Source organism: Oryctolagus cuniculus, chromosome 3 (assembly GCF_964237555.1).
Source record: "Oryctolagus cuniculus chromosome 3, mOryCun1.1, whole genome shotgun sequence".
In the NCBI taxonomy this organism is placed as follows: domain Eukaryota; kingdom Metazoa; phylum Chordata; class Mammalia; order Lagomorpha; family Leporidae; genus Oryctolagus; species Oryctolagus cuniculus.
In genome coordinates, this window is record NC_091434.1 from 148,005,376 (window position 1) to 148,031,544 (window position 26,169).

General features: G+C 37.7%; 1 protein-coding gene across 4 annotated transcripts in view; it reads right to left on the reverse strand.

Moving 5' to 3' along the window:
• TMEM168 (transmembrane protein 168) overlaps positions 1–26,169 on the reverse strand; it is a 45,883-nt gene that overhangs the window by 15,153 nt on the left and 4,561 nt on the right. For all 4 annotated transcript variants that reach the window (XM_051848889.2, XM_051848890.2, XM_017342728.3 and 1 more), the window contains exon 2: positions 24,313–25,559. In XM_051848889.2, the coding sequence (XP_051704849.1) occupies positions 24,313–25,440 (1,128 nt within the window). In that variant the 5' untranslated portion in view covers positions 25,441–25,559. The remainder of the gene's footprint in view (positions 1–24,312; positions 25,560–26,169) is intronic.

Genomic DNA, 26,169 nt, shown 5'->3' on the forward strand with positions numbered 1-26,169 from the left:
AAGTGCAGCAAACTCACTACCGGAAAGAAGGAAAAAAAAAAGCTTCGGGTTTCTCTTCCCCCTAACCTTGCAAAGGTTACAAGGCTGCAAGACTTGAAGAATTCCCAAGAGACAAAGAGCAGGCCTCCTCTTTGGATTTACATATCAGTGGGGGAGAGTTAAGGAACTGAGTCACTACAATTCAGTAGCCTAGGCAACCCAGTGGGAGCCCAGAGGAGCCAAAGACTGGAAGCTAAATACCATCAATTCTGCACAGCCCTGCCCTGCAGTGTTACTTACCCCCTGAATAAATAAAATAAATAAATAAATAAAAAGAGATTTACCACACATAACCTGAGGGTGTCACCTTTGCACACCCTTAACCAGGAAGAACCAGGCAGAGCTCTCAGGCCGCACCCATCTCAAGCCTCCAAGGCTCCTCCAACAGCAGGCAGTCCACTTAACAAGGACACAGTATAAAAAAAAAAAAAAAGAAAAAGAAAAAAAAAAAAGCGCACAGTGACGCAAGAAGAATTAACTATGCCGAGTAACAAACACAGAAATAGAGGGAGCAAGATCAACGATGACACTATGATGCCTCCAAATAAGCAAAACACCCCAAGCCAAGAGTATGAAGATGATGAGATAGAAGAAATGCAAGATACGGATTTCAAAAAATTTATGATAAGAACATTTAGAAGTTTTCAAAAGCAAATCCTTGAACTACAGAAATCCTTAATGGACAAGATTGAAAATCTTTCTCGTGAAAATGAAATTTTAAGGAAGAGTCAAAATGAAACTCAGAAACTAGTAGAACAGGAAAGTGTAATAGTCAAGAGAAATCAAAACGAAATGAAGAGCTCAATAGATCAAATGACAAACACATTAGAAAGCCTTAAAAACAGAATGGGTGAAGCAGAAGAGAGAATATCGGACTTAGAAGATAGAGCACAGGAAAACATACAGTCAAACCAAAGAAAAGAAGAGGAAATTAGAAACCTGAAAAATATTGTTGGGAATCTACAGGATACTATTAAAAAAACCAACATTCGAGTTCTAGGAGTTCCTGAAGGCATGGAGAGAGAGAAAGGATTGGAAGGCCTTTTTAGTGAGATACTAGCAGAGAACTTTCCAGGTTTGGAGAAGGACAGAGATATCCTAGTACAGGAAGCTCATAGAACCCCCAATAAACATGACCAAAAGAGATCCTCACCACGACACGTGGTCATTAAACTTACCACAGTGAAACATAAAGAAAAGATCCTAAAATGTGCAAGAGAGAAACGTCAGATTACTCTCAGAGGATCTCCAATCAGACTCACAGCTGACTTCTCATCAGAAACCCTACAAGCTAGGAGGGAATGGCGAGACATAGCACAGGTGCTAAGAGAGAAAAATTGCCAGCCCAGAATATTATATCCTGCCAAGCTCTCATTTGTGAATGAAGGTGAAATAAAGACCTTTCATAGCAAACAGAAATTGAAAGACTTTGTGGCCACTCGTCCGGCCCTGCAAAAGATACTTAAAGATGTGTTACACTCAGAAACACAGAAACACGCCATCAATATGAAAGAAGGGAAAGGAAGAACACCTACCAGTAAAAGAGCATGGGAAGCTCAAAGCATATACTAGAAAATATTTCCGGGAAAATGGCAGGGCAAAGTCACTACGTATCAATTGTCACATTGAACATTAATGGTCTGAATTCTTCAGTTAAAAGACACCGTTTAGCTGACTGGCTCACAGAACACAACCCAACTATTTGTTGCCTACAAGAAACACATCTCTCTAACAAAGAGGCATGCAGACTGAAAGTGAAAGGTTGGAAAAAGATATTCCATGCCAACAGAAACCAAAAAAAAGCAGGTGTAGCCATATTAATATCAGACAAAATAAACTTTAATACAAAAACTGTTAAGAGAGACAAAGAGGGACACTATATAATGATTAAGGGTTCAATTCAACAGGAAGATGTAACTATTATAAATGTATATGCACCTAATTACAGGGCACCGGTCTATTTAAAAGATATGTTAAGGGACTTAAAGGGAGATTTAGATTCCAATACAATAGTACTGGGGGACTTCAATACTCCACTCTCAGAAATAGACAGATCATCTGGACAGAAGATCAACAAGGAAACAGCAGATTTAATTGACACTATTGCCCAAATGGATCTAACAGATATCTACAGAACTTTCAACCCTACATCTACAGACTTCACATTCTTCTCAGCAGCGCATGGAACCTTCTCTAGGATTGATCACATACTAGGCCATAAAGCAAGTCTCAGCAAATTTAAAAGAATTAGAATCATACCATGCAGCTTCTCAGACCACAGCGGGATGAAGCTGGAAATTAGCAACTCAGGAAACCCCAGAAAGTATGCAAACACATGGAGACTGAACAACATGCTCCTGAATGAACACTGGGTCATTCAAGAAATCAAAAGAGAAATCAAAAACTTTCTGGAAGTAAATGAAGACAACAACACAACATATCAAAACTTATGGGATACAGCAAAAGCAGTATTGAGAGGCAAATTTATAGCAATAGGTGCCTATATCAAGAAATTGGAAAGGTACCAAATAAATGAGCTTTCAGCGCACCTCAAGGACCTAGAAAAACTGCAGCAAACCAAACCCAAATCTAGTAGGAGAAGAGAAATAATTAAAACCAGAGAAGAAATTAACAGGATTGAATCCAAAAAAACATTACAAAAAATCAGCCAAGCAAGAAGCTGGTTTTTTGAAAAAATAAACAAAATTGACACCCCATTGGCCCAACTAACTAAAAAAAGAAGAGAAAAGACCCAAATCAATAAAATCAGAGATGAAAAAGGAAACGTAACAACAGACACCACAGAAATAAAAAGAATCATCAGAAATTACTACAAGGACCTGTATGCCAGCAAACAGGAAAACCTATCAGAAATGGATAGATTCCTGGACACATGCAATCTACCAAAATTGAACCATGAAGACATCGAAAACCTAAATAGACCCATAACTGAAACAGAAATTGAAACAGTAATAAAGGCCCTCCCAACAAAGAAAAGCCCAGGACCAGATGGATTCACTGCTGAATTCTACCAGACATTTAAAGAAGAACTAATCCCATTTCTTCTCAAACTATTCAGAACAATCGAAGAAGAGGGAATCCTCCCAAATTCTTTCTATGAAGCCAGCATCACCTTAATCCCTAAGCCAGAGAAAGATGCAGCACTGAAAGAAAATTACAGACCAATATCCCTGATGAACATAGATGCAAAAATCCTCAATAAAATTCTGGCCAATAGAATACAACAACACATCAGGAAAATCATCCACCCAGACCAAGTGGGATTCATCCCTGGTACGCAGGGATGGTTCAACATTCGCAAATCAATCAATGTGATTCACCACATTAACAGACTGCAGAAGAAAAACCATATGATTATCTCAATTGATGCAGAGAAAGCATTTGATAAAATTCAACACCCTTTCATGATGAAAACTCTAAGCAAATTGGGTATAGAAGGAACATTCCTCAATATAATCAAAGCAATTTATAAAAAACCCACAGCCAGCATCCTATTGAATGGGGAAAAGTTGGAAGCATTTCCACTGAAATCTGGCACCAGGCAGGGATGCCCACTCTCACCACTGCTATTTAACATAGTTCTGGAAGTTTTAGCCAGAGCCATCAGACAAGAAAAAGAAATCAAAGGAATACAAATCAAGAAGGAAGAAGTCAAACTATCCCTCTTTGCAGACGATATGATTCTGTACTTAGAGGATCCAAAGAACTCTACTAAGAGACTATTGGAACTCATAGAGGAGTTTGGCAAAGTGGCAGGATATAAAATCAATGCACAAAAATCAACAGCCTTTGTATACACAAGTAATGCCATGACTGAGAAAGAACTGCTAAGATCAATCCCATTCACAATAGCTACAAAAACAATCAAATACCTTGGAATAAACTTAACCAAGGACGTTAAAGATCTCTACGATGAAAATTACAAAACCTTAAAGAAAGAAATAGAAGAGGATACCAAAAAATGGAAAAATCTTCCATGCTCATGGATTGGAAGAATCAACATCATCAAAATGTCCATTCTCCCAAAAGCAATTTATAGATTCAATGCAATCCCAATCAAGATACCAAAGACATTCTTCGCAGATCTAGAAAAAATGATGCTGAAATTCATATGGAGGCACAAGAGACCTCGAATAGCTAAAGCAATCTTGTACAACAAAAACAAAGCCGGAGGCATCACAATACCAGATTTCAGGACATACTACAGGGCAGTTGTAATCAAAACAGCATGGTACTGGTACAGAAACAGATGGATAGACCAATGGAACAGAATTGAAACACCAGAAATCAATCCAAACATCTACAGCCAACTTATATTTGATCAAGGATCTAAAACTAATTCCTGGAGCAAGGACAGTCTATTCAATAAATGGTGCTGGGAAAACTGGATTTCCACGTGCAGAAGCATGAAGCAAGACCCCTACCTTACACCTTACACAAAAATCCACTCAACGTGGATTAAAGACCTAAATCTACGTCCTGACACCATTAAGTTATTAGAGAACATTGGAGAAACCCTTCAAGATATTGGCACAGGCAAAGAATTTCTGGAAAAGACCCGGGAGGCACAGACAGTCAAAGCCAAAATCAACTATTGGGATTGCATCAAATTGAGAAGTTTCTGTACTGCAAAAGAAACAGTCAGGAGAGTGAAGAGACAACCAACAGAATGGGAAAAAATATTTGCAAACTATGCAACAGATAAAGGGTTAATAACCAGAATCTACAAAGAGATCAAGAAACTCCACAAAAACAAAACCAACAACCCACTTAAGAGATGGGCCAAGGACTTCAATAGACATTTTTCAAAAGAGGAAATCCAAATGGCCAACAGGCACATGAAAAAATGTTCAAGGTCACTAGCAATCAGGGAAATGCAAATCAAAAGCACAATGAGGTTTCACCTCACCCCGGTTAGAATGGCTCACATACAGAAATCTACCAACAACAGATGCTGGCGAGGATGTGGGGAAAAAGGGACACTAACCCACTGTTGGTGGGAATGCAAACTGGTCAAGCCACTATGGAAATCAGTCTGGAGATTCCTCAGAAACCTGAATATAACCCTACCGTTCGACCCAGCCATCCCACTCCTTGGAATTTACCCAAAGGAGTTTAAATTGATAAAGAAAAAAGCGGTCTGCACCCTAATGTTTATTGCAGCACAATTCACAATAGCCAAGACCTGGAACCAACCTAAATGCCCATCAACGGTAGACTGGATAAAGAAATTATGGGATATGTACTCTTTAGAATACTATACCGCAGTAAGAAACAACGAAATCCAGTCATTTGCAACAAAATGGAGGAATCTGGAACACATCATGCTGAGTGAAGTAAGCCAGTCCCAAAGGGACAAATACCATATGTTCTCCCTGATCGGTGACAACTGACTGAACACCAAAAAGGAAACCTCCTGAAGTGAAATGGACACTATGAGAAATGGTGACTTGATCAGCATAGCCCTGACTGCTAATGGACAACTTAATACATTATCCCTCATAGTATTTTTTTTTTGTCTGTTCTACTTAATATGACTGGTTTAATTCTGTAATTATCACACAGTTATTCTTAAGTGTTGAAAATTAACTGAAATGTGATCCCTGTTAAACATAAAAGTGGGAATAAGAGAGGGAAGAGATGTATAATTTGGGGCATGCTCGGGCTGACTTGCCCCAATTGGTAGAGTTGGAAACATACTAGGGGATTCCAATTCAATCCCATCAAGGTGGCATGTGCCAATGCCATCTCACTATTCCAAGTGATCAATTTCAGTTCACAATTGATCATAATGAAAGGACTAAGAGTCAAAGGGAGCACATAAACAAGTCTAGTATCTGCTAACACTAACCGATAGAATAAATAAAGGGGAGAGTGATCCAACATGGGAAGTGAGATACTCAGCAGACTCATAGAATGGCGGATGTCCTAAATAGCACTCTGGCCTCAGAATCAGCCCTAAAGGCACTCGGATCTGGCTGAAAAGCCCATGAGAGTATTTCAGGCATGGAAAGCCAAGACACTCTGGCAAAAAGATCTCTGTGAGTGAGATCCCAGTGGAAAGAACAGGTCTTCAAAGAGGGAGGTGCCTTTCTCTGAAGGGAGGAGAGAACCTCCACTTTGACTATGACCTTGTCTAAACAAGATAAGAGATGGAGAACTCAAGGGGCATCCATAGCCTTGGAAACTCATGACTGGTGCATAGGGAGATTACTGATGCCATAAACGGGAGTGTCAATTTGTAAAGTCAACAACAGGAGTCACTGTGCACTTACTCCTCATGTAGGATCTCTGTCCTTAATGTGCTGTACACTGAGGCTTAATGCTATAACGAGTACTCAAACAGTATATTTCACTTTGTGTTTCTATGGGGGTGCAAACGATTGAAATCTTTACTTAATGTACACTAAACTGATCTTCTGTTAAAAAAAAAAAAAAAGAAAGAAACTATCAATTCCCAACTTGACTCTCACTGGGATTAAACATGACAATAGGTCTGATCTGATTTCATCATCATTTAAAAAAAAAATCATCTATTATTTTTCACTTTATGTTTCTGTGTGGGAACAAACTGTTGAAATCCTTACTTAAGGTATACTAAGCTGATCTTCTGTATACTAAGATAATCGAAAATGAATCTTGATGTGAATGGAAGGGGAGAGGGAGTGGGAAAGGGGAGGGTGGTGGGTGGGAGGGACGGTATGGGGGGGAAAGCCATTGTAACCCATGAGACGTACTTTGGAAATTTATATTCATTAAATAAAAGATAAAAAAAAAAAAAAAGAATTTTGCAAGCCATTGAGATTTTATTGTGAAATTAATGATATGATACTTTTCAACCACTATAAGAAAGTATTAAACAGTCTGATTTAGTAGTGAACTATGTAAGATAAAGTTCAATTGCCAATCAATCTGTACATAACTTAAGTGGAAAGTCTAATTAAATAATTTAAATTACAATGAAAATACTGACATTAATATTGTTCAGTACCTTCAAGTCAGTTATTTAACACAAGTGATAATATCTCATAGTAGGGCTAAAGTAGGGATTTAGGGGGTTACTAATTACAATTCATATAAAACAGGTAACCTATTTTCATATTTATAAATGCTTGGAAACTGAAAACTGAATTTTATCAAATTTTTCAAACAAAATTTTCGGGGGAATAGAATTAAACACTTCTATTAGGTATTTTGAGTAAGCAAGCTTAGAAAAATATTAAATATTAATATAACACAAAAAATGAACATAGCTGGCAATAAAAAAAATTCACAGTCAGAACAGATGGCAAGTGTGTCCAGGGAAAGCCAAAACAAATTTCGAATGTTTTATTCACTTGTCATTTTCAGAAAGCTTCAGTTATACTGGCTTGGAAACCTTTATTCCACAGTTTCAACCAAGAAGCCATATGTGACTCTGAAGTACTCATTAATCAATTCGCCGTGACAGTAAGATCAACTCTTCAGATTAAAGCAACTAAGTGTAGATACTTTTCATCTTTTGCTTCTCTAAATTAGCCTAATGTTACTATCAAATTTGAAGACAACCCTGAAATTTCAGAATATATAAAGTGAACATAAAACCATTAAGTAAAGCTTTCAACAGTTTGCTCCCACACAGAAACATAAAGTGAAAAATACTTTCTGAGTACTAGTTATAGCATTAAATCTCAATGTACAGCACACTAAGGACAAAGATCCTACATGAGGAGTAAGTGCACAGTGACTCCTGTTGTTGACATAACAAATTGACACTCTTGTTTATGGCCTCAGTAATCACCCTAGGCTCTTGTCATGAGCTGCCAAGGCTATGGAAGCCCCCTGAGTTCACCTACTCTGATCATATTTAGACAAGGCCATGGTCAAAGTGGAAGTTCTCTCCTCCCTTCAGAGAAAGGTACCTCCTTCTTTGATGGCCCCGTTCTTTCCACTGGGATCTCACTCGCAGAGATCTTTCATTTACGTTTTTTTTTTTTTTTTTTTTGCCAGAGTGTCTTGGCTTTCCATGCCTGAAAGACTCTCATGGGCTTTTCAGCCGGATCCACATGCCTTAAGGGCTGATTCTGAGGCCAGAGTATTTTTCAAAAAGCAATATCCAGAGTACATGCTATTAATAAGACACAATACAGATTTCCAAGATGCAATCTCTTTAAAAGAAAAAGCTATTAATATCATTGATGTGACTACATTAATATATTAATATAGGACACAGGAAATATTACTAGAAGCAAAGAGATATTTTATAATTGAGTCAATTTACTATGAAAATAACACTTAATTTTTAATCATCTCAAAAGATCCTCAAATAAGAAGAAACAAAATGTATAAGAGAGGTAGATAATTAAAACTATAGGGGAAGGCTTTTAGTAAGGTAGTTAAGATGACACTTGGGACACTGACAATCTCACACTACAGTGCTTGAGTTCAAGTCTCAGCTTTATTGCTGATTCTAGCTCCCTGCTAATGCGTAAGAGACAGCAGGTGACAGGTAGGCCTGCCAGTCATGTGGCACACCTGGATTGAATTCCTATCTGTTGAATTCAGCTTGGCCCAGCCCAGGCTGTTGTAGATGTTTGGGGAGTGAACCAGCAGATGGGGGATCTTTGTCTCTCTGCCTTTCAAATAACTAAAAAAAAAAAAAAAAATACTATTCAGACTTCAATGCCCCACTTTCTACATTGGATACAAAAAAAAGATATAAAATAAAAATGGATATAGAAGAATTCAAAAATACTATCAATCTATTTCAGGTGTAGTTTGTAATAAATTAAAAGGCATTTAGCCACCCATGTCCTACCCAACAGAGAAATACAAATTAACTTCAAATACACATGGAACATTCTCCAAGATACATTGTATGGTAAACTATAAGTGAAATGGAGAACATGTGGGTAACTTTAAAAATGTATACTGTATTTTACAACAACCCTATTATCGATCAAAGTATGTGCTCTGACCACAGTGGAAATTCATTACAAATGAGAAACAAATTTGAGAAATCCTGCAATGTTTAAAGTTAAATAAACATACTTATGACTAACCCTAAGGACTCAGAAGTCACGTTAGAAAACTTGGGCCTGAATCAAAACAGAAGCACAGCATTTTATATACATTAGAATGCAGCTAACACAGTGCTTGAAAGAAAATAAATCGCTTAAAAATATTTGAAAGAATCTTGAATCAATAATCTAAGCCTCTACCTTAAGAAAAATAGACAAAGAGCAAATTAAACCCAAAACAGAATGCAGATAAAGAAATAATGAGTAGGGCAGAACTTCAACTTATCCTAAAAGGCTAGTTATATAACATAGTAGGTCATTCTTAGCCATGGCTTCACTTCCTGAAGTTTGAATTATTCATGGTCAACTGCAGTCTGAAAATATTAAATGGAAAATTACAGAAACAAGTTTTTAACTGGGCACTGTTCTAAGCAGCATAAACCATCCCTTGGTCCGACTTGTCCATGGTATAGGAATGACCATCCATTAGTCACTCAGCCAGCTCAGTTGACAGATCAAGTCACAATACTGCAGTGTTTGTGGTCACATACTATATAGTTATTGTTTTATTATTGCTAATCCCTCCCCACACTTAATTTATAAACTAAACTTTATGTAACAGATGCATATGTAAAGGATGAAAATAGTATATATAAGTTTTAGTATTACGAACAGGTTCAGGCATCCATTGAGGGTCTTAGGTAAGAAAAGGTAACTGTATCTAAAAGCCAGACAGAAACTTCACAGGAAAACAGGAAAAAAGAAACACTGACACAAAAATTCTGAACAAAATATTAGAAACTGGGACCAGCAACATTAAAAAGAATTATACACCATAACCAAGTGGGTTAGAAAAAGTCTGAGCTTGGGTTTCAATTTTCTATTCCTTAATTTGGTAAATAAAATGAAAATGGTGGTGCTAACAGCTTACCAGGAAGTCTGGGTTCTTTGGTGATTTGCTACTGGAATAGTTAAAAACAAAACATTTAGAAGAATGATAGACTGCTAGATCTATAAGGAGAGATGATTACATTGGGAGCCAATGTTCATATTTTCAAATGAAATTTAACTTTTGGCTTTCTGGAAAGCCAAGGCAATAATCATTGCTTTTTTGAGCAAGTAAATAAAATTCCCTTTTCCTTCTAGAGGTTATTCTATTGATAATTGGAATGTCCAGGGGTTTTCATGACCAACTGGAAATAAAAGGCTAAGAAATCAACCAAAGGAAAATATAAAGGTCAAGATTATGGGGCAGAAAGCACCTGGATTTTGAGTTCAAAAAAAGAATGGAGGAGTCAAAACTGTTTAGGATTTACCTTAAGAGCAAGAAAAGAAAAATATATACCAAGTATTGGCAGAATAAACAAGTCAATGAAGAATTCTATGGCTGGTAAAGTTTGAGAAGACTTAGATCTGCCTCATAAGATACTAAAAATCTTCACACTGATAGGAAATAACACAAGATGCAACTTAAATCCATAAGATAAAATGAAATAGTAAACATGTAGATAACACTTTAAAAATGTATAAATGTATTTTAGAACTGTACTGTTGAGTTTAAAGATACATTGACATGACAATAGCACAAAGATGGAGGAAGGAAAAGTATGGTAGAGTTTTTGCCATATTTTACTGGAATAAGCTTTGTATTAACCTGATGTAGTTAATCATAAATTATGACACATACAGAAATCCATAGCACAACTGCTAATACTAAAACAATTGAAAATGGACAGAATTAAAGTGATACATTAAAAGGAATTTGACACAAAAGAGAACCATAAAGGAAAAACAGACAAAAAAATACATGCACCATCTAAAAGACAAATAGAAAAAAAGGCTGACATTTCCAAGTAAATAACTGTATTTAATGTGATTACACTCAAAAGGAAGAGGTTGTCAAACTAGATTAAAAAAAAAAAAAAAAAAAAAAAAGCAATATCCAAGGTAGGCATTTAGCCTAACAGTGAAGGTGCTTGCTAAGACTACCGTGATCCATATCAGACTGAATGGGTTCGATTTCCAGCTTTGGTTCTTCAATCTACTTTCCTGCTGATGTAGACCCTGGGGGCAGAGGTGATGGGTCACGTAAATGGGTTCCTACCACCCACGTGGAAGACCTGGGTTGAGTTCCTGGCTTGACTTTGGCCCCTGGCATTTGTGAGTTTGGGGAATCAATCAATGGATAGAGCTCTCTATATCCTTCTCTGCCTCCACTTCTGTCTCCACCCCTTTCCCTATGCCTCTTGCATCTCAAGTAATTTTTTTTTTATTTAACTTTTATTTAATGAATATAAATTTCCAGAGTACAGCTTATGGATTACAAGGGCTTCCCCCCCAACACGTCCCTCCCACCTGCAACCCTCCCCTTTCCCACTCCCTCTCCCCTTCCATTCACATCAAGATTCATTTTCGTTTCTCTTTATATACAGAAGATCAGTTTAGCATACATTAAGTAAAGATTTCAACAGTTTGCTCCCACACAGAAACATAAAGTGAAAAATACTTTCTGAGTACTAGTTATAGCATTAAATCTCAATGTACAGCACACTAAGGACAAAGATCCTACATGAGGAGTAAGTGCACAGTGACTCCTGTTGTTGACTTAACAAATTGACACTCTTGTTTATGGCCTCAGTAATCACCCTAGGCTCTTGTCATGAGCTGCCAAGGCTATGGAAGCCCCCTGAGTTCACCTACTCTGATCATATTTAGACAAGGCCATGGTCAAAGTGGAAGTTCTCTCCTCCCTTCAGAGAAAGGTACCTCCTTCTTTGATGGCCCCGTTCTTTCCACTGGGATCTCACTCGCAGAGATCTTTCATTTAGGTTTTTTGTTTGTTTTTTTTTTTTTTTTTTTTTTTTTTGCCAGAGTGTCTTGGCTTTCCATGCCTGAAAGACTCTCATGGGCTTTTCAGCCAGATCCACATGCCTTAAGGGCTGATTCTGAGGCCAGAGTGCTGTTTAGGACATCCGCCATTCTATGGGTCTGCTGTGTATCTCACTTCCCATGTTGGATCATTCTCTCCCTTTTTGATTCTATCAGCTAGTATTTGCAGACATTATTCTTGTTTATATGATCCCTTTGGTTCTTAGTCCTATCATTATGATCAACTGTGAACAGAAATTGATCACTGGGACTACTGAATTGGCATTGGTACATGCCACCTTGATGGGATTGAATTGGACTCCCCTGGTTGTTTCTAACTCTACCGTTTGAGGCAAGTCAGCTTGAGCACGTCCCGAATTGCACATCTCTTCCCTCTCTTATTCCCACTCTTCTATTTAACAGCGATCACTTTTCAGTTAAGTTTCAGCACTTAAGAAGAATTGTGTATTGATTACAGTATTCAACCAAAAATATTAAGTAGAACAAAAAAAAATACTAAGAGGGATAACATAATTAAGTTGTTCATCAACAGTCAGGGTGAGGGCTGATCAAGTCACCGTTTCTCATAGTGTTCATTTCACTTTAACAGGTTTCCTTTTTGGTGCTCAGTTAGTTGTCACCTATCAGGGAGAACAAGTGGTATTTGTCCCTTTGGGATTGGCTTATTTCACTCAGCATAATGTTTTCCAAATTCCTAACAGGGATCACTTTTCAGTTAAAATTGAAACACCTAAGAATAATTGTGTTAATTACAGAGGGAGTGGGAAAGGGGAGGGTTGCAGGTGGGAGGGACGTTATGAGGGGGAAGCCATTGTAATCTATAAGCTGTACTTTGGAAATTTATATGCATTAAATAAAAGTTTAAAAAAATAAATAAATAAAATACAAAAATACAAAACCAACAAACAACCTGTAAGCAATGTCTTTTGGACAAAAGTAATTATAAGCTATTGGTTATCTATTCAGCTGAACTTGAAAGCTATGTTAAAGCTCAACATTCCATATCCTAAAATTTTTCAGGTGACAGGAACAAAACTTTTAATGCAACATACAAATGCCAATGTCTAAATTTCACATATAAAATCTGGCATTTACACTAAGAAGCATGTAATTCTTGTCTAGAAGTATTTTTCTAAGTGCCACAGTGAGTCAGTCAGATTTAGAAAATATATGTAGAAATCTATGGGAAAGTCAAGCCTAAGAAACATAAATAATGGGTGTTATGAAGCAATATGTAAATGGAGATACTATATTGTTCAGTGAGAAACCTAGATTTAAGAAACCACACGCAACTTTCAAAACTTTGCTTAGTTCAGGCAATTTAAGAACATTATCGAAGCCAGCACTGTGGCATAATATGCTAAGCCTCCGTCTATGGAACTAGCATCCCATACAGGTGTCAGTTTTTGTCTTGGATGCTCCTTTTCCAATCCTGTTCTCTGCTATGACCTGAGAAAGCAGCAGGAAATGGCCCAGGAGCTTGGACCCTGTGCCTGCATAGGAGACCTGGAAGAAGCTCCTGGCTCCTGGCTTCAGGCCAGCCCAGCTCTGCCAACCAGGGCCATTTGGGGAGTGAATCAGAGGATGGAAGACCTTTCTTTCTGTCTTCTCCCTCTCTCGGTAACTCTACTTTTTGAATAAATAAATCTTTTTAAAGAAATTTCAAAAGCCTCTTTATAGTTTTAAATGTAGAATCAATAGGCTGAAGTGTTTTGCTGTTAGACTTTGGTTCAATTCTAGCTCTCAGCCACTTACCATCTGTGTGTACATGAACAAGTTAGTTAACCTTTATAGTCTTGATTTCCTGAATCCATAAAGGGTATACTTATTTTATGACCTATTGTATAGATTAGAAATACAAAGAATGTCTAGTATAATAAAGGTAGCTATTCTTTGTAATGAAACATTTGAAAAGTGGTATGAGGTCATTATAAACAATAGAAATCTAAACAATTATTACTTTTTTATCTAAATGACTATTGTTATTTAAATCTTGATGTGTAGTTGTTAAGACCCTTGTAGAGGGGCTGGGGTTGTGGCGCAGCATCCCATACTTGCACCAGTTCAAGTCCTGGCTGATCTGATTCTGATCCAACTTCCCTGCACCTGGGAAGGCAATGGATGGCCCAAGTCCTTGGGCCCCTACACCCATGTGAGAGACCTGGAAAAAGCTGCTGGTTTTGGTCTGGTCATTGACATCATTTGAGGAGTGAAACAGTGGATGGAAGATCTTTATCTCTCCTGTCACTCTGCATTTCAGATAAATCAATCTTAAACACCCTCATAGATAATTAAAACTATCTTGGGGCTGAGGATCCTCAAAAGATAACAAACTGGAGACAAGCATTGGGTACAGTGTTTAAGTGCCTGCTGAGACACCTGTAGCCTATCAGTGTGCATGGGTTCAAGTTCTGCTTCTGATTCCATCTTTTAATGCACAATCCTAGGAGACAGCAAGTAAAGGCTCAAGTAATTAGGTTTCTGCCACCCATGTGGGAGACTCAGATTGAGTTTTCAGCTCTCAGCATAAGCCTGGCTGAGTCCTGACCCTCATGGGCAATTTGGCGAGTGAATCAGCAGATGAGAGCTCTCAGCCTTACAAAAAAAAAAAAAAAAAAACCTAAAAATTTCTAATTTAAAAAAAAAAGCTTTAGAACACAATCTTTATAAAAGTGAAACAATGGTTGAATCAAATTCAGTCTACTGAGTCTTACTTTCCTCTACATAACCAATAGACATTAAGTGCTCTGTGCTCATTCCTAACAGTACATGAAATGGAGTAAAGTAGTTAAAGTAAAGGCTGCAAAGGTACACGGCCTGGATTCACACCAGCCGTGCTGAGCAACTTTCCTAAACTCAAGCATGTTTCTCCTCTTGTGAACAGTAACAGTAATGGTACCCATCTCAGAGTCATGAAGATAAAGTAAAACAATACATATAAATGACACAGACAGAACAGCAGTTAGTACACATAAAACAGTGCAAGAATGGTAGGCCTTATTAAAATGGAAAAAAAACTGAAAACCTATAATTATTTAAAAATGTTTTAATGTTTTTCAAAGCTGGAAGACCAGCTGGTTAGAGGGAATACAGATGATGACGTTTTGCTCAACAATAGACCACTCATACCTTCTAGGTATAAACAAGTTACTCATTAGATAGTCTCATAACTGAGCTGAAAAACTTACTGCCTAGTGATCACAGCCCTTGTAACGTAGTGCAATGCATTTACTCAGGCACTTGTGGTGAGGTTGGCATAAACAACCCTACTTTGCTCCTGGCTTCAGATCGGTGCAGCCAGCCGTAGCGGCCATTTGGGGGGTGAACAAATGGAAGGAAGACCTTTGTCTCTGTCTCTCTTTCACTGTCTATAACTGTCAAATAATAATAATAAAAAAAAAACCCTACTTTGCCTGGCATATAAAAGTATGGCACACACATTTATTTACTATATTGTACTTTTTATGTTTTTAGGGCATACTTATTTTTAAAAATGTTTATTGTAAAACAGTATGCTGTATTAAGCTGGCAGAAGCCACCTACATCTTGTATTTACAGCATTTCTTGATTACATCAAGAAGCTGAATGGAGGTTTGTGTAAGCATGCTCTGATGTTTACACATGATAAAGTTGCCTAGCAATATGTTTCTCAGAACTCATCCTAGTCATTGAGTAAGGCATGATTTGTATCATGTTCTTTTTTATGAAGAAAACAATATTCAGGGCTTGGTTTGAGGTAGGGTCAGGGAAGCCTCTACTCCTGTGTGGTGGTTTGAATGGGTCTCAAGCATGCGTTGGAAATATAATCCCCAATATAGCAGTGTTGGGAAGTGGGGCCCAATGGGAGATCTTTGGATCATGAGGGCTCTGCCAAATAGAAGGAGGCTAGGCTGGTGCCATGGCTTACTAGGCTAATCCTCCACCTTGCGGCGCCGGCACCCCAGGTTCTAGTCCTGGTCGGGGCGCCAGATTCTGTCTCGGTTGCCCCTCTTCTAGGCCAGCTCTCTGCTGTGGCCAGGGAGTGCAGTGGAGGATGGCCCAAGTGCTTGGGCCCTGCACCCCATGGGAGACCAGGATAAGTACCTGGCTCTTGCCATCAGATCGGAGCGGTGCGCCGGCCGTGGCGGCCATTGGAGGGTGAACCAACAGCAAAAGGAAGACCTTTCTCTCTGTCTCTGTCTCTCACTGTCCACTCTGCCTGTCCAAAAAAAAAAAAAAAAAAAAGGAGGCTTGAGGATGTAAATTGGATCTTTTAGCTCCCCATCCCTCAATTTCCACCACAGAGTGACACAACAAGATGGCTCTTGCCAAATGATGACACTTTGATACTAGACATTCTAGTTTCCATATCTGTGATTATCTTTTTCTTTATAAATTACCCATTCTGTAGTATTGTTATAGGAACATAAAACAAAGACATCCTATTTCATAGTGTTCTGGCAAAAGTGATAAAACATAAAATTTTAGCTGCAAGCTGAAAGAGTTAATGTCCTCATCTCATCTAAAATAGTTCAAAGCGACAGGAAGAGAAATGCAACAAAAATTGTACAATTGAACACTTCCTAGTCCTAGCAGATTTAAAAACTCCCTGCCCTCATGCCCAATGAGGTGATATGGCTGATCCTGCCATCTTGCTAGAAATGTAACTCACTCTGCTGCATCTGTGTGATCCCTTCAGGGTCAGGAAGCTTTTCTGCCAAGGGCCATCTGGATATTTATAACTTCATTTGTGGGCCATACAAAATTATCCATTTAATTTCAGCCTGCTATAAATTTATTGAATTTTGAGTACCACCTGCAGTTGTCTTGGCAGAGCCAGAGCAAATGATTTTGTAGGCTTTCTAGGGCCTGTGAGCTGGATGTTCACCACTTTTGCCTTACACAGATGTGAGGCTGATCTATAGACATCTGCCACACCCAGTGACTGCACTGCTTCCCCTATGGAGAAATCAACAGTGGTCATGGTTTCTCATTTGGGTTAAAAGGGCTTCTATGAGAATCTGTATCAACCCCCAATGAATCTACAAATGACAATGACTGGCAAGGAAAGGCATATAAAATCTCATGTAAAAGATTACATGGAGAATTACTAAATATAAGGAAAGCCAAGGGGCTCTTATGTATCTAAACACTTTCCCCAGTTTTATCCTTCTGTGAATTATCAATTATCATAAAAGCCTATGGCTGAGCAATAAAACTAGCACCAAATGTTATGGTACTGCCTTTCTAACTGACTTATTTGAGGAAAAAAGTTTAAAAGAGGAAAGCAAATAGCACATTCAATGAATATAATACAAATTGCAAGAAACAACAGCTGTGATGTTGCATTTTAAAGTTGAAATGAGATTATGAAGAAAACACAACAGAAGTTAATGGTGAAATTCTAGCTTTTTAATGTAAATGACTATTGACTCATTCTGAAAATTTAAACTCAGCAAAACTAACAAAAAACAAAGCTATTCCAATGGGTTTAGAAAACATCTATTTAAAAGAGATCAGGCAAAGATTTCTTAGATATGACATCAAAATGTGATTCATACAAGAAAAAACTGAATTGGACTACACCAAAATTAAGGTTTTTCTGCTCCATAAACATGGTAAGATGATGCAAAGATAAATCACATACTGACATGAAAAATTTACAAGACATATGAAGGTACTTCAAAAAGTTTTGCAAGGAAATGGAATTAAGTTTGTTTCAGTACCAAAAAAATACTGAAATCCATGCATAGTTTTTTTCATAATAAGCATTTTTCATGAATTTTTAAGAGTCCTTGTATATCTTTAGTATAGGATTTCTATGTAGAATACATAAAGAGCTCTCAGACCTCAATAATGAAAAACCAGTTTTTCAATGGCCAAGAGACACTGACAGGTATTTCACTAAGAACAACATACAATAGGCAAGTAAGCACATAAAAAGATTAACATCATTAGTCACTGGGGAGATAGAAAATAAATCCACAACAAATTAATTATTACACATCTATCAGAATGGTTAAAAACCAAACAGATAATATTAAGGAATACTGGGTATGTGGAGCAACTGCAACTCCTGTACACTGCTGGTAACAATGCAAAATGGTGTAGCTCCTTTGGAAAACAGCCCAGTTTCTTATACAGTTAAACACATGCTTACCATCTGACAACCCAAGACTATACTAAAATAAAGCCTTATGTTACCACAAGACAAATCTTTGTTCACAATTACCCAAAACTAAATAATTTTAATCTCCCTCGACTGAGTAATGGATAAACTGTGCTACATCCATATAATGGGAGGCTGCTCAGCAATAAAAATAAATTACTGACATCACACTTAACATGGATGAATCTCAAATGATTTATGCTAAGAAGCCAGATTCCAGAGGTCACATACTATATGATTTCATGTATATGTTATTCTAGGGTTTAGGAAAATGTCTATGTCTATGGACATACATTAAGAATTTCTAAGTACTGGATTATTGGGAGGACTGACTACAAAGGAGCAGGGGGGATTGTTGGGAGGTAATAGAATTGCCCCATATCTTGACAGTGGTAGTGGTAGTGGTACTGGTGGTCATACAACTATGTATGTGCATTTGTCCAAATCACAGAATTGTATATTGAAATGGATGTGTATTACCATATACAAATTTTTCCTTAACGCAGATTATTTGTATGTCAAACTATTAGTTTTACTAACAACTGAGATTTTCCCAAATATAAAAAATTTAAAATAAGAAAAAATAGCTAGGCTCATTTTTGGGGAATTAACATCCAGGTTACAATTGTACTCCACAAGACATATAAACCTCATGTATCTTATTTTACTTTTCTAATAGTAAGAAGAGTACATTTGACTCCCTAGAAATATTTAAAAGGTAAATATAATTTCAGGGGTTTTATAAAGTACAAATGCACACTAGGTCATTAACTCCATGAATTGCATGCTTTCTCTCATCCTACATTCCCATTGCTCCCTTCAGTTTCCCACCATCTTTTTGACTATCTACCATGTAAGAATGTTCAACTCAACATCAATCCAAATTCTCTTTAAATGTTACTTCTTGGGGCTGGTGCTGTGGTGCAGTGGGTTAATACCCTGGCCTGGAGTGCTGGCATCCCATGTGGGCGCCAGTTCTAGACCTAGCTGCTCCTCTTCCGATCCAGCTCTCTGCTATGGCCTGGGAATAGCAGTGGAGGATGGCCCAACTCCTTGGGCTCCTGGATCCGTGTGGGAGACCCGGAGGAAGCTCCTGGCTTCAGATCGGCACAGCTCCGCACATTGTGGCCATCTGGGGAGTGAACCAGCGGGTGAAAGCCCTCTCTCTCTGCCTCTACCTCTCTGTAACTGTCTTTCAAATAAATAAAATGAATTTTAAAGTTACTTCTCAATAAAATCTGTTTTTCCTTTGATAATAATCTCTGTATTCTTTTCATTGCACTTTTCCTACAACACCTTAGTCCAAGTCTTTATTCTCTCTTGCATTTAGCTGGACTTCTTGATTTCAACCTGTATCTCTTTTCATCAATCTTGTCCATTGCTGACAAGCTGATCTAATCAAAATGATTGTTTAATTCCCTATTTTTTTTCTTGCCAAATTCACTGTGTCTCTTCCAGTGGAAAGCTACTCAAGGATATTTTAATTGGACAGAGAAAAATCAGTTTAGCATTTTAGTACTCTTTTCAAAGAAATGTTACAAATGGGTTTATATTATTAAAAAAGTTTAACTATCAACAGCATCAGGAATGTTAAGCAAAAATAGTTCAATTTAAAAATTAAATTAAAATCTAATTTAAAGATTTGAGATAGCCCTTACAATGTACTTGGATTAAAAATGTTACCCCTAGAATAGTCTTATCCTAACAAAGCTCTTAATTATTTGTCTTTCATATATAATTTTCTGATTCTTTCATCATTCAAATTGAGTGAAACTCATATAAACCCAGGAGGTACCTCCCAAATTGTTTCATACAGAGGTTAAAAGTTGTGTGTGGACCAGTGAATAATGGGAGTAATGAAGGGTAGAAGCAAAGATTTCACAGTCAAGTAAATTTGGAAATGTTTCTTTCTGTACTTCCTTAAACACTTTCTCTGAGTATAATCATTAGCATTTCACAGAACACTGGGCAGAACAGTTTGGGAAATCTTCTCACAGAACATTAGTTAAATTAAAATTAAGTTAAAAAAAAATTGCCTCCAAGGCACAATGTGTATACCAGAAGTAGCAGTTATCAAATAGCAACAATTGGAATATAGACATCTCAGGTAGATTATATTAGTCTCGAATAAATTAATGCCATCCAATAAGTTTCTACATCACCTTGAAGATTTTTACAAATACAGAATCTCAGGCTGTTCCTCAAAATTAGTGAATTCCAATCTTCAGAATCTTAGTAAGATTTCCATGATTAATATGCATAATAAAGTTTGAGAGGCACTGGTTTAGAACAAAGGTTGGCAATCTTTTTGTATAAAGGGCTAGTTATTTCTGTGGGGTTTGTAGGCCATATAATTTGTAATTACTCAACTATGTTTATCATAATTAAAAAGTCACTATATTAAAAAGACATAACAAAGATGCACTTACAACTAAGAACAGAACTTCAGAAGCCACAAGGCAAAAAAGTATGACAGAACTGAAAGAGGAAATTGCTATGTTTGAATATGGATTTTCCCCTACAAAACTCACACTGAGTTTGGTCCCCAGTGTGGCAGTGCTAGGAGGTGGGGCCTAGTGAGGGGTGTATTGTGGGTCACAGGGTGGAGCCTTCATTAAAGGATTAATTCCTTGGTCTAGAGAATAGATTAGCTATATCAAGTATAGCATAAAAAACAAATAACTCGGCCGGCGCCACAGCTCAATAGGCTAATCCTCCACCTGCGGCACCGGCACACCGGGTTCTAGTCCCGGTCAGGGTGCCGGGTTCTGTCCCGGTTGCACCTCTTCCAGGCCAGCTCTCTGCTATGGCCCGGGAGTGCAGTGGAGGATGGCCCAAGTCCTTGGGCCCTGCACCCCATGGGAGACCAGGAGAAGCACCTGGCTCCTGGCTTCAGATCAGCGCGGTGTGCCGGCCACAGCAGCCATTGGGGGGTGAACCAACAGCAAAAGGAAGACCTTTCTCTCTCTCTCTCTCTCACTGTTCACTCTGCCTGTCAAAAAAAAATAACCCATAGATACAGAAAGAAATTTAAAAGAAAATTAGAAAACATCTCGAGACAGTGTAACACTAGCATTAGCAATAGACATGTAGATCAATATAAATAGTTAAAAATAAAACTTTTACATTTCACTGATTCTAGACAAAGGTATTAAGGCAATTCGGGGATGAGAGTTCACTCTTTTCAACATAGTTCTGGAACAATTAGCAATTTGTATTTTAAAAAAAAATCCTTACCTCAACATACACAAATATTAATTCAAAATGGATCAGATATCTAAATGTAAAAACTAAAGTGATAAAGCTTCTGGAACAAAAACCTAGGACAAAAATCATTGTGACCTAGGGTTGAGCAAAGATTTCTCAAGATACTGAAAGAAAAAACTGAAACTGCATGTTGTAAAAATTAAAAATCTTTACACTTCAAAACGCATTAATAATGGGCCCACATAGTGAGTGGTGGCAAATGGAGTTATGTGATGCCAGCATCCCACGTGGGTGCTGGTTCATGTCCTGGCTGCTTCACTTTCAATCCAGCTGCCTGGTACTGTGCCAAAGAAAGCAGTGGAAGATTGCCCAAGTACTTGGGCCCCTGCACCCACTTGGGAAACCCAGATGAAGCTCCTGGCTTCAGTCTTGAGCAGCCCCTGGACATTGCAGCTGGAGAGTGAACCAGTGGATGGAAGATCTCTGATTCTCCCTCTTTCTGTAACTGCCTTTCAAGTAACTATTAAATAAAAAGCATCATTAAGAAAATGAAAATATAAGCTGTGGACTGGTAGAAAACATTTTCAAATCATTCATCTCATACAGAGGATTTATCTAGAATAAGGAACTCTTAAAACTTGAGATATGACCCAATTTAAAAATGGGGAAAAGATTTGAATAAGATTCTTCAAAAACAAAGAATAAATGGCTAGCACATACATTAGAAGATACTCAATATCATTAGTCATTAGAAATATATAATTAAAATCACATGACATACCACTTCACATCTAAGTTGAGGGGCATTATGAAGTAGATCAACTTCAGAAAAGAGTAGAATGGAAGGTAAGAACCTAGAAATTGACTCTTAAAGATATCTTTGCTCACATTCTCTTGAAAGCTTTTGTATACTTCCAGGGACACACATCCTATATCTGAAGATCACTGCTGTATAATACAAACACACAAAATTTGGTAACTAAGAAAATTTTTGGTTAACAGGATCTGATGCCCTAGAAAGGCATTCTGCATCAATGAGGCTGACTCAGCAAAGAAAAAGTAGGGCTGGGAAAGAAGCTAACAGGGAGAAGAGGAGGGGGAACAGCTCTTCTGAGTCCTTATTACGGGGAGGACACCCCCAGGCAACACCCAAGATGTTGCCATCATTTGGTTGACTCCCACATAGGCTCTTTCCCCAGCCCACACTGACTAGAAAGCACCAGGTCTAGGCAAGTCTGCCTTCAACTACATCCAGAAAGCACTCTGCAACAACAAACTGGTACAAAGCAGAGAACTGCACCAAGCAGGTCTGACTTCGCTTTGTGCCCCACATTCCAGTCTGATGTACTCAAGTTACAGCACTGGTCACACTGGAACCACAATTGTTTGTTTATATGCCTGCCTCTTACTCTTGCCGCCTTTAAGGGAAGAAGCAGCCTGACAATTTCAGCACCTAGTGTAGTGTGCAGCAGACAGTGCAGAGTTAATAAATGTTAATGGTGTACTGATTTCTTAGGGTTGTAGGTAACTCCAACTGTACAGTTTTTTTTTTTTCATTTTCAATTATCTTTATATACAGAAGATCGATTCAGTATATATTAAGTAAAGATTTCATCAGTTTGCACCCACACAGAAACAAAGTGTAAAATACTGTTTCAGTACTAGTTATAGCATTACTTCACATTGGACAACACACTAAGGACAGATCCCACATGAGAAGTAAGTACACAGTGACTCCTGTTGTTAACAAATTGACACTCTTGTTTATGGCGTCAGTAATCACCCTAGGCTCCAGTCATGAGTTGCCAAGGCTATGGAAGCCTTTTGAGTTCACCGACTTCGATCTTATTCTGACAGGGTCATAGTCAAAGTGGAAGTTCTCTCCTCCCTTCAGAGAAAGGTACCTCCTTCTTTGATGGCCCCGTTCTGTCCACTGGGATCTCACTCACAGAGATCTTCCATTTAGGTCTTCCTTTTTTTTTTTTTTTTTCCCAGGGTGTCATGGCTTTCCATGCCTAAAATACTCTCATGGGCTCTTCAGCCAGATCTGAATGCCTTAAGGGCTGATTCTGAGGCCAGAGTGCTGTTTAGGACATCTGCCATTCTATGAGTCTACTGTGTATCCCGCTTCCCATGATGGATCGTTCTCTCCCTTTTTGATTCTATCAGCTAGTATTAGCAGACACTAGACTTGTTTGTGTGATCCCTTTGACTCTTAGACCTATCAGTGTGATCAATTGTGAATTGAAATTGATCACTTGGACTAGTGAGATGGCATTGGTACATGCCACCTTGATGGGATTGTATTGGGATCCCCTAGCATGATTCTAACTCCACCATTTGGGGCAAGTCCGATTGAGCAAGTCCCAAATTGCAACTGTACAGTTTGAATATCCTTGTCTATGCATATATATATCCTTGTCTATAAAAATAAACATTTTTGGGCAGTAAATGTACTATAAAATTTGGGGTTTTTTCTTTCTTACAGATAGGTTATAATTAAGAACCTGATATGTTATTATGAACCTAATATCTTTTATATAAAATCTTCAGGGACATGGCCATCTAAAAGAAATGTGCTATAGTGAGGAGACCAGGTACTAGAGAAAAGCCAGGTCACCTGGCTCTGGCTAGCACCATGACTTTGGGTATGACTTCTCTGGCTTTTAGTTTCCTCATGTGTAAAATGAAAGGAATAAACTACTGTCCCTAAACATTCTCCAAATGCTAGTATTCTAGGGGTCTTAAATCTGTGAGTCTTTCACTAATGAACAATTAAGAAGTAGACAGTATGTCACATACTGAGTATTCTTGCACTTTGGTACCTTTTTGCTAGAGAACAAATTATCCAGAATGTACTCAAGGCTTCAATTCCATGAACAAAATTGAGTAGGCATCAGAAAAATCTCCTTTTGAAATCTGACAGTTGATTTTACAATTTCAACTTTAACTTTGAAGCTAGCGTTTCATTAGAAATCATAGGCACTGATAAAATAAGCATACACTTACCTGCCAGGACACTGCTCCCAAAATTGCTGTTGCAAGAAGACTAAAAAAAACTAACTGCTCTGAAATTAAGCAGAAATGACGCATCCCTTTGGATGCCATGATTCTATCAAGACTATTGTTATCTGCCCTGTGGGTGAAATAGACCTTATGGCAGTCATTCAATTTGGTATGGAATCCCCAAAGAGTTAAAAGAAAAATAATATGGCAAATCATCCAAAAAATTCCAAAAATTGAAAAGCCTGGTATTACAAAATACCAGAGATGAGTGTCTCTAAGTTTGAATGCTGAAAGAATAAAAAATGTAAGCTCTATCATTCCCGCAAAAACAACTGAAAGTCTTCTGCAAATTCTTCCACGGTACAGAAAGGGTTTCCACCGTTCAGTTACTGAAAGTCCACTAAAATAAATGTCAAGGAAAGGATCAGTTATCAGGCAAATAAAAAAACATGCAAAAGCAATCGGATTTTTGGGAGTTTCCAATGAGGAAAAGAACAATAAAACGGAAAAAATAACCAGATTTGGAATAGCTAGAAAAGACTTCATTCTCAGATCAATAATCAGCAAGGCCAAAGCTACAACAAGCAAAATGACGCTCAGAGACTTCTCTACCAACATAGTTGTGCTGGCAATGGCAAACCCAACAAGTTCCAAAAATTCAACTGAAGTTAGCAAAGTGGGTCGATGACGGACATAACCAGAAATCCTCTCCACCAAAGCGCATAATATCCTTAATACTATGGAAGTTAAAAGCAAATATTTGGTTGATTCTTCTTTCACATCATTTTTAAAGGACGAATTATCAAGAAAACATAGAAGGCCAAGCAAGAATCCAAACCAAAGATTGGAGAGACTTAAACTTGCTGCTTCCATTGAAAAATAATAATACAGTATGCTGGCAATTCCAAGAACAAAAAGACCAAGAATAAAAATTACCAAAATTAGGGAATTTGCTGTTTTTTCCCATCTTACATAAAGACCTAAGCATATAGCAACAAGTAAGTTGATTCTGGCTAAATAGCCAAGATACCGCACTGAAGAATGCATGTTCACTTCTCTGTTTACTTCTTCCAGTCTTGTCATTGCTAAATACAGACAATGACTAAAGCAATAACGCAGTGATTTACACATGTAATCTGGCTTTTTCTCCACGTTACAAAAATCAACTGCGTGTATTTCATCCAGAAAATCCAGTAAGTGTGTAATTCCTATTTCAACATTTTCTCAGGTGGAAATTTGTTTCTAGTGATCTAAAAAAAGAAGAAAATTCAGTGTTAGCTTTATATACCTTTTATATGCATCTTCTTTATGCAAAATAATAAGTTAAACAAAAAGTTCCTTCCAAAAACCAGTTTCAAACCTGATTTGCATTCTCTTAATTGTAACTGTTTCCAGCTTAAAACCTTGACAGTTTACCCAAATGAAAATGGCAATGCTTTCAACACATCATAAGCTAAATTTGTACGGCTGAAACAGCATCAGTAGAAGTGCTCTTCTAGACAAGGTGAAGAATTCACCTAGTCTACTATTATTCCAGTACCTTGTCTGTCAACAACATGCAAATTCATACATCTCATGTTCAACTTAGTTCAGATTATAGCCAATGGCCTTGGCATCGTGGAAAGCTATTTAACTATTAGAATAAGGAATTTCATCACTACCATTAATTTGAGAAGCACCACTACACAGCAATAGCAATCTATAAGCCCCTAAGTCTTATCAGAAGGCAGTTCTGGAATGCTATAAAATCCTAGTCTTCACATTGTTTGTCTGACAAACTTAACAAAAGAGTTTCACTATTGAAGTTACTTAGTCACTAAAGTCAAGCCATATTTCTCCCTGTATTTTTATCTCACGTAA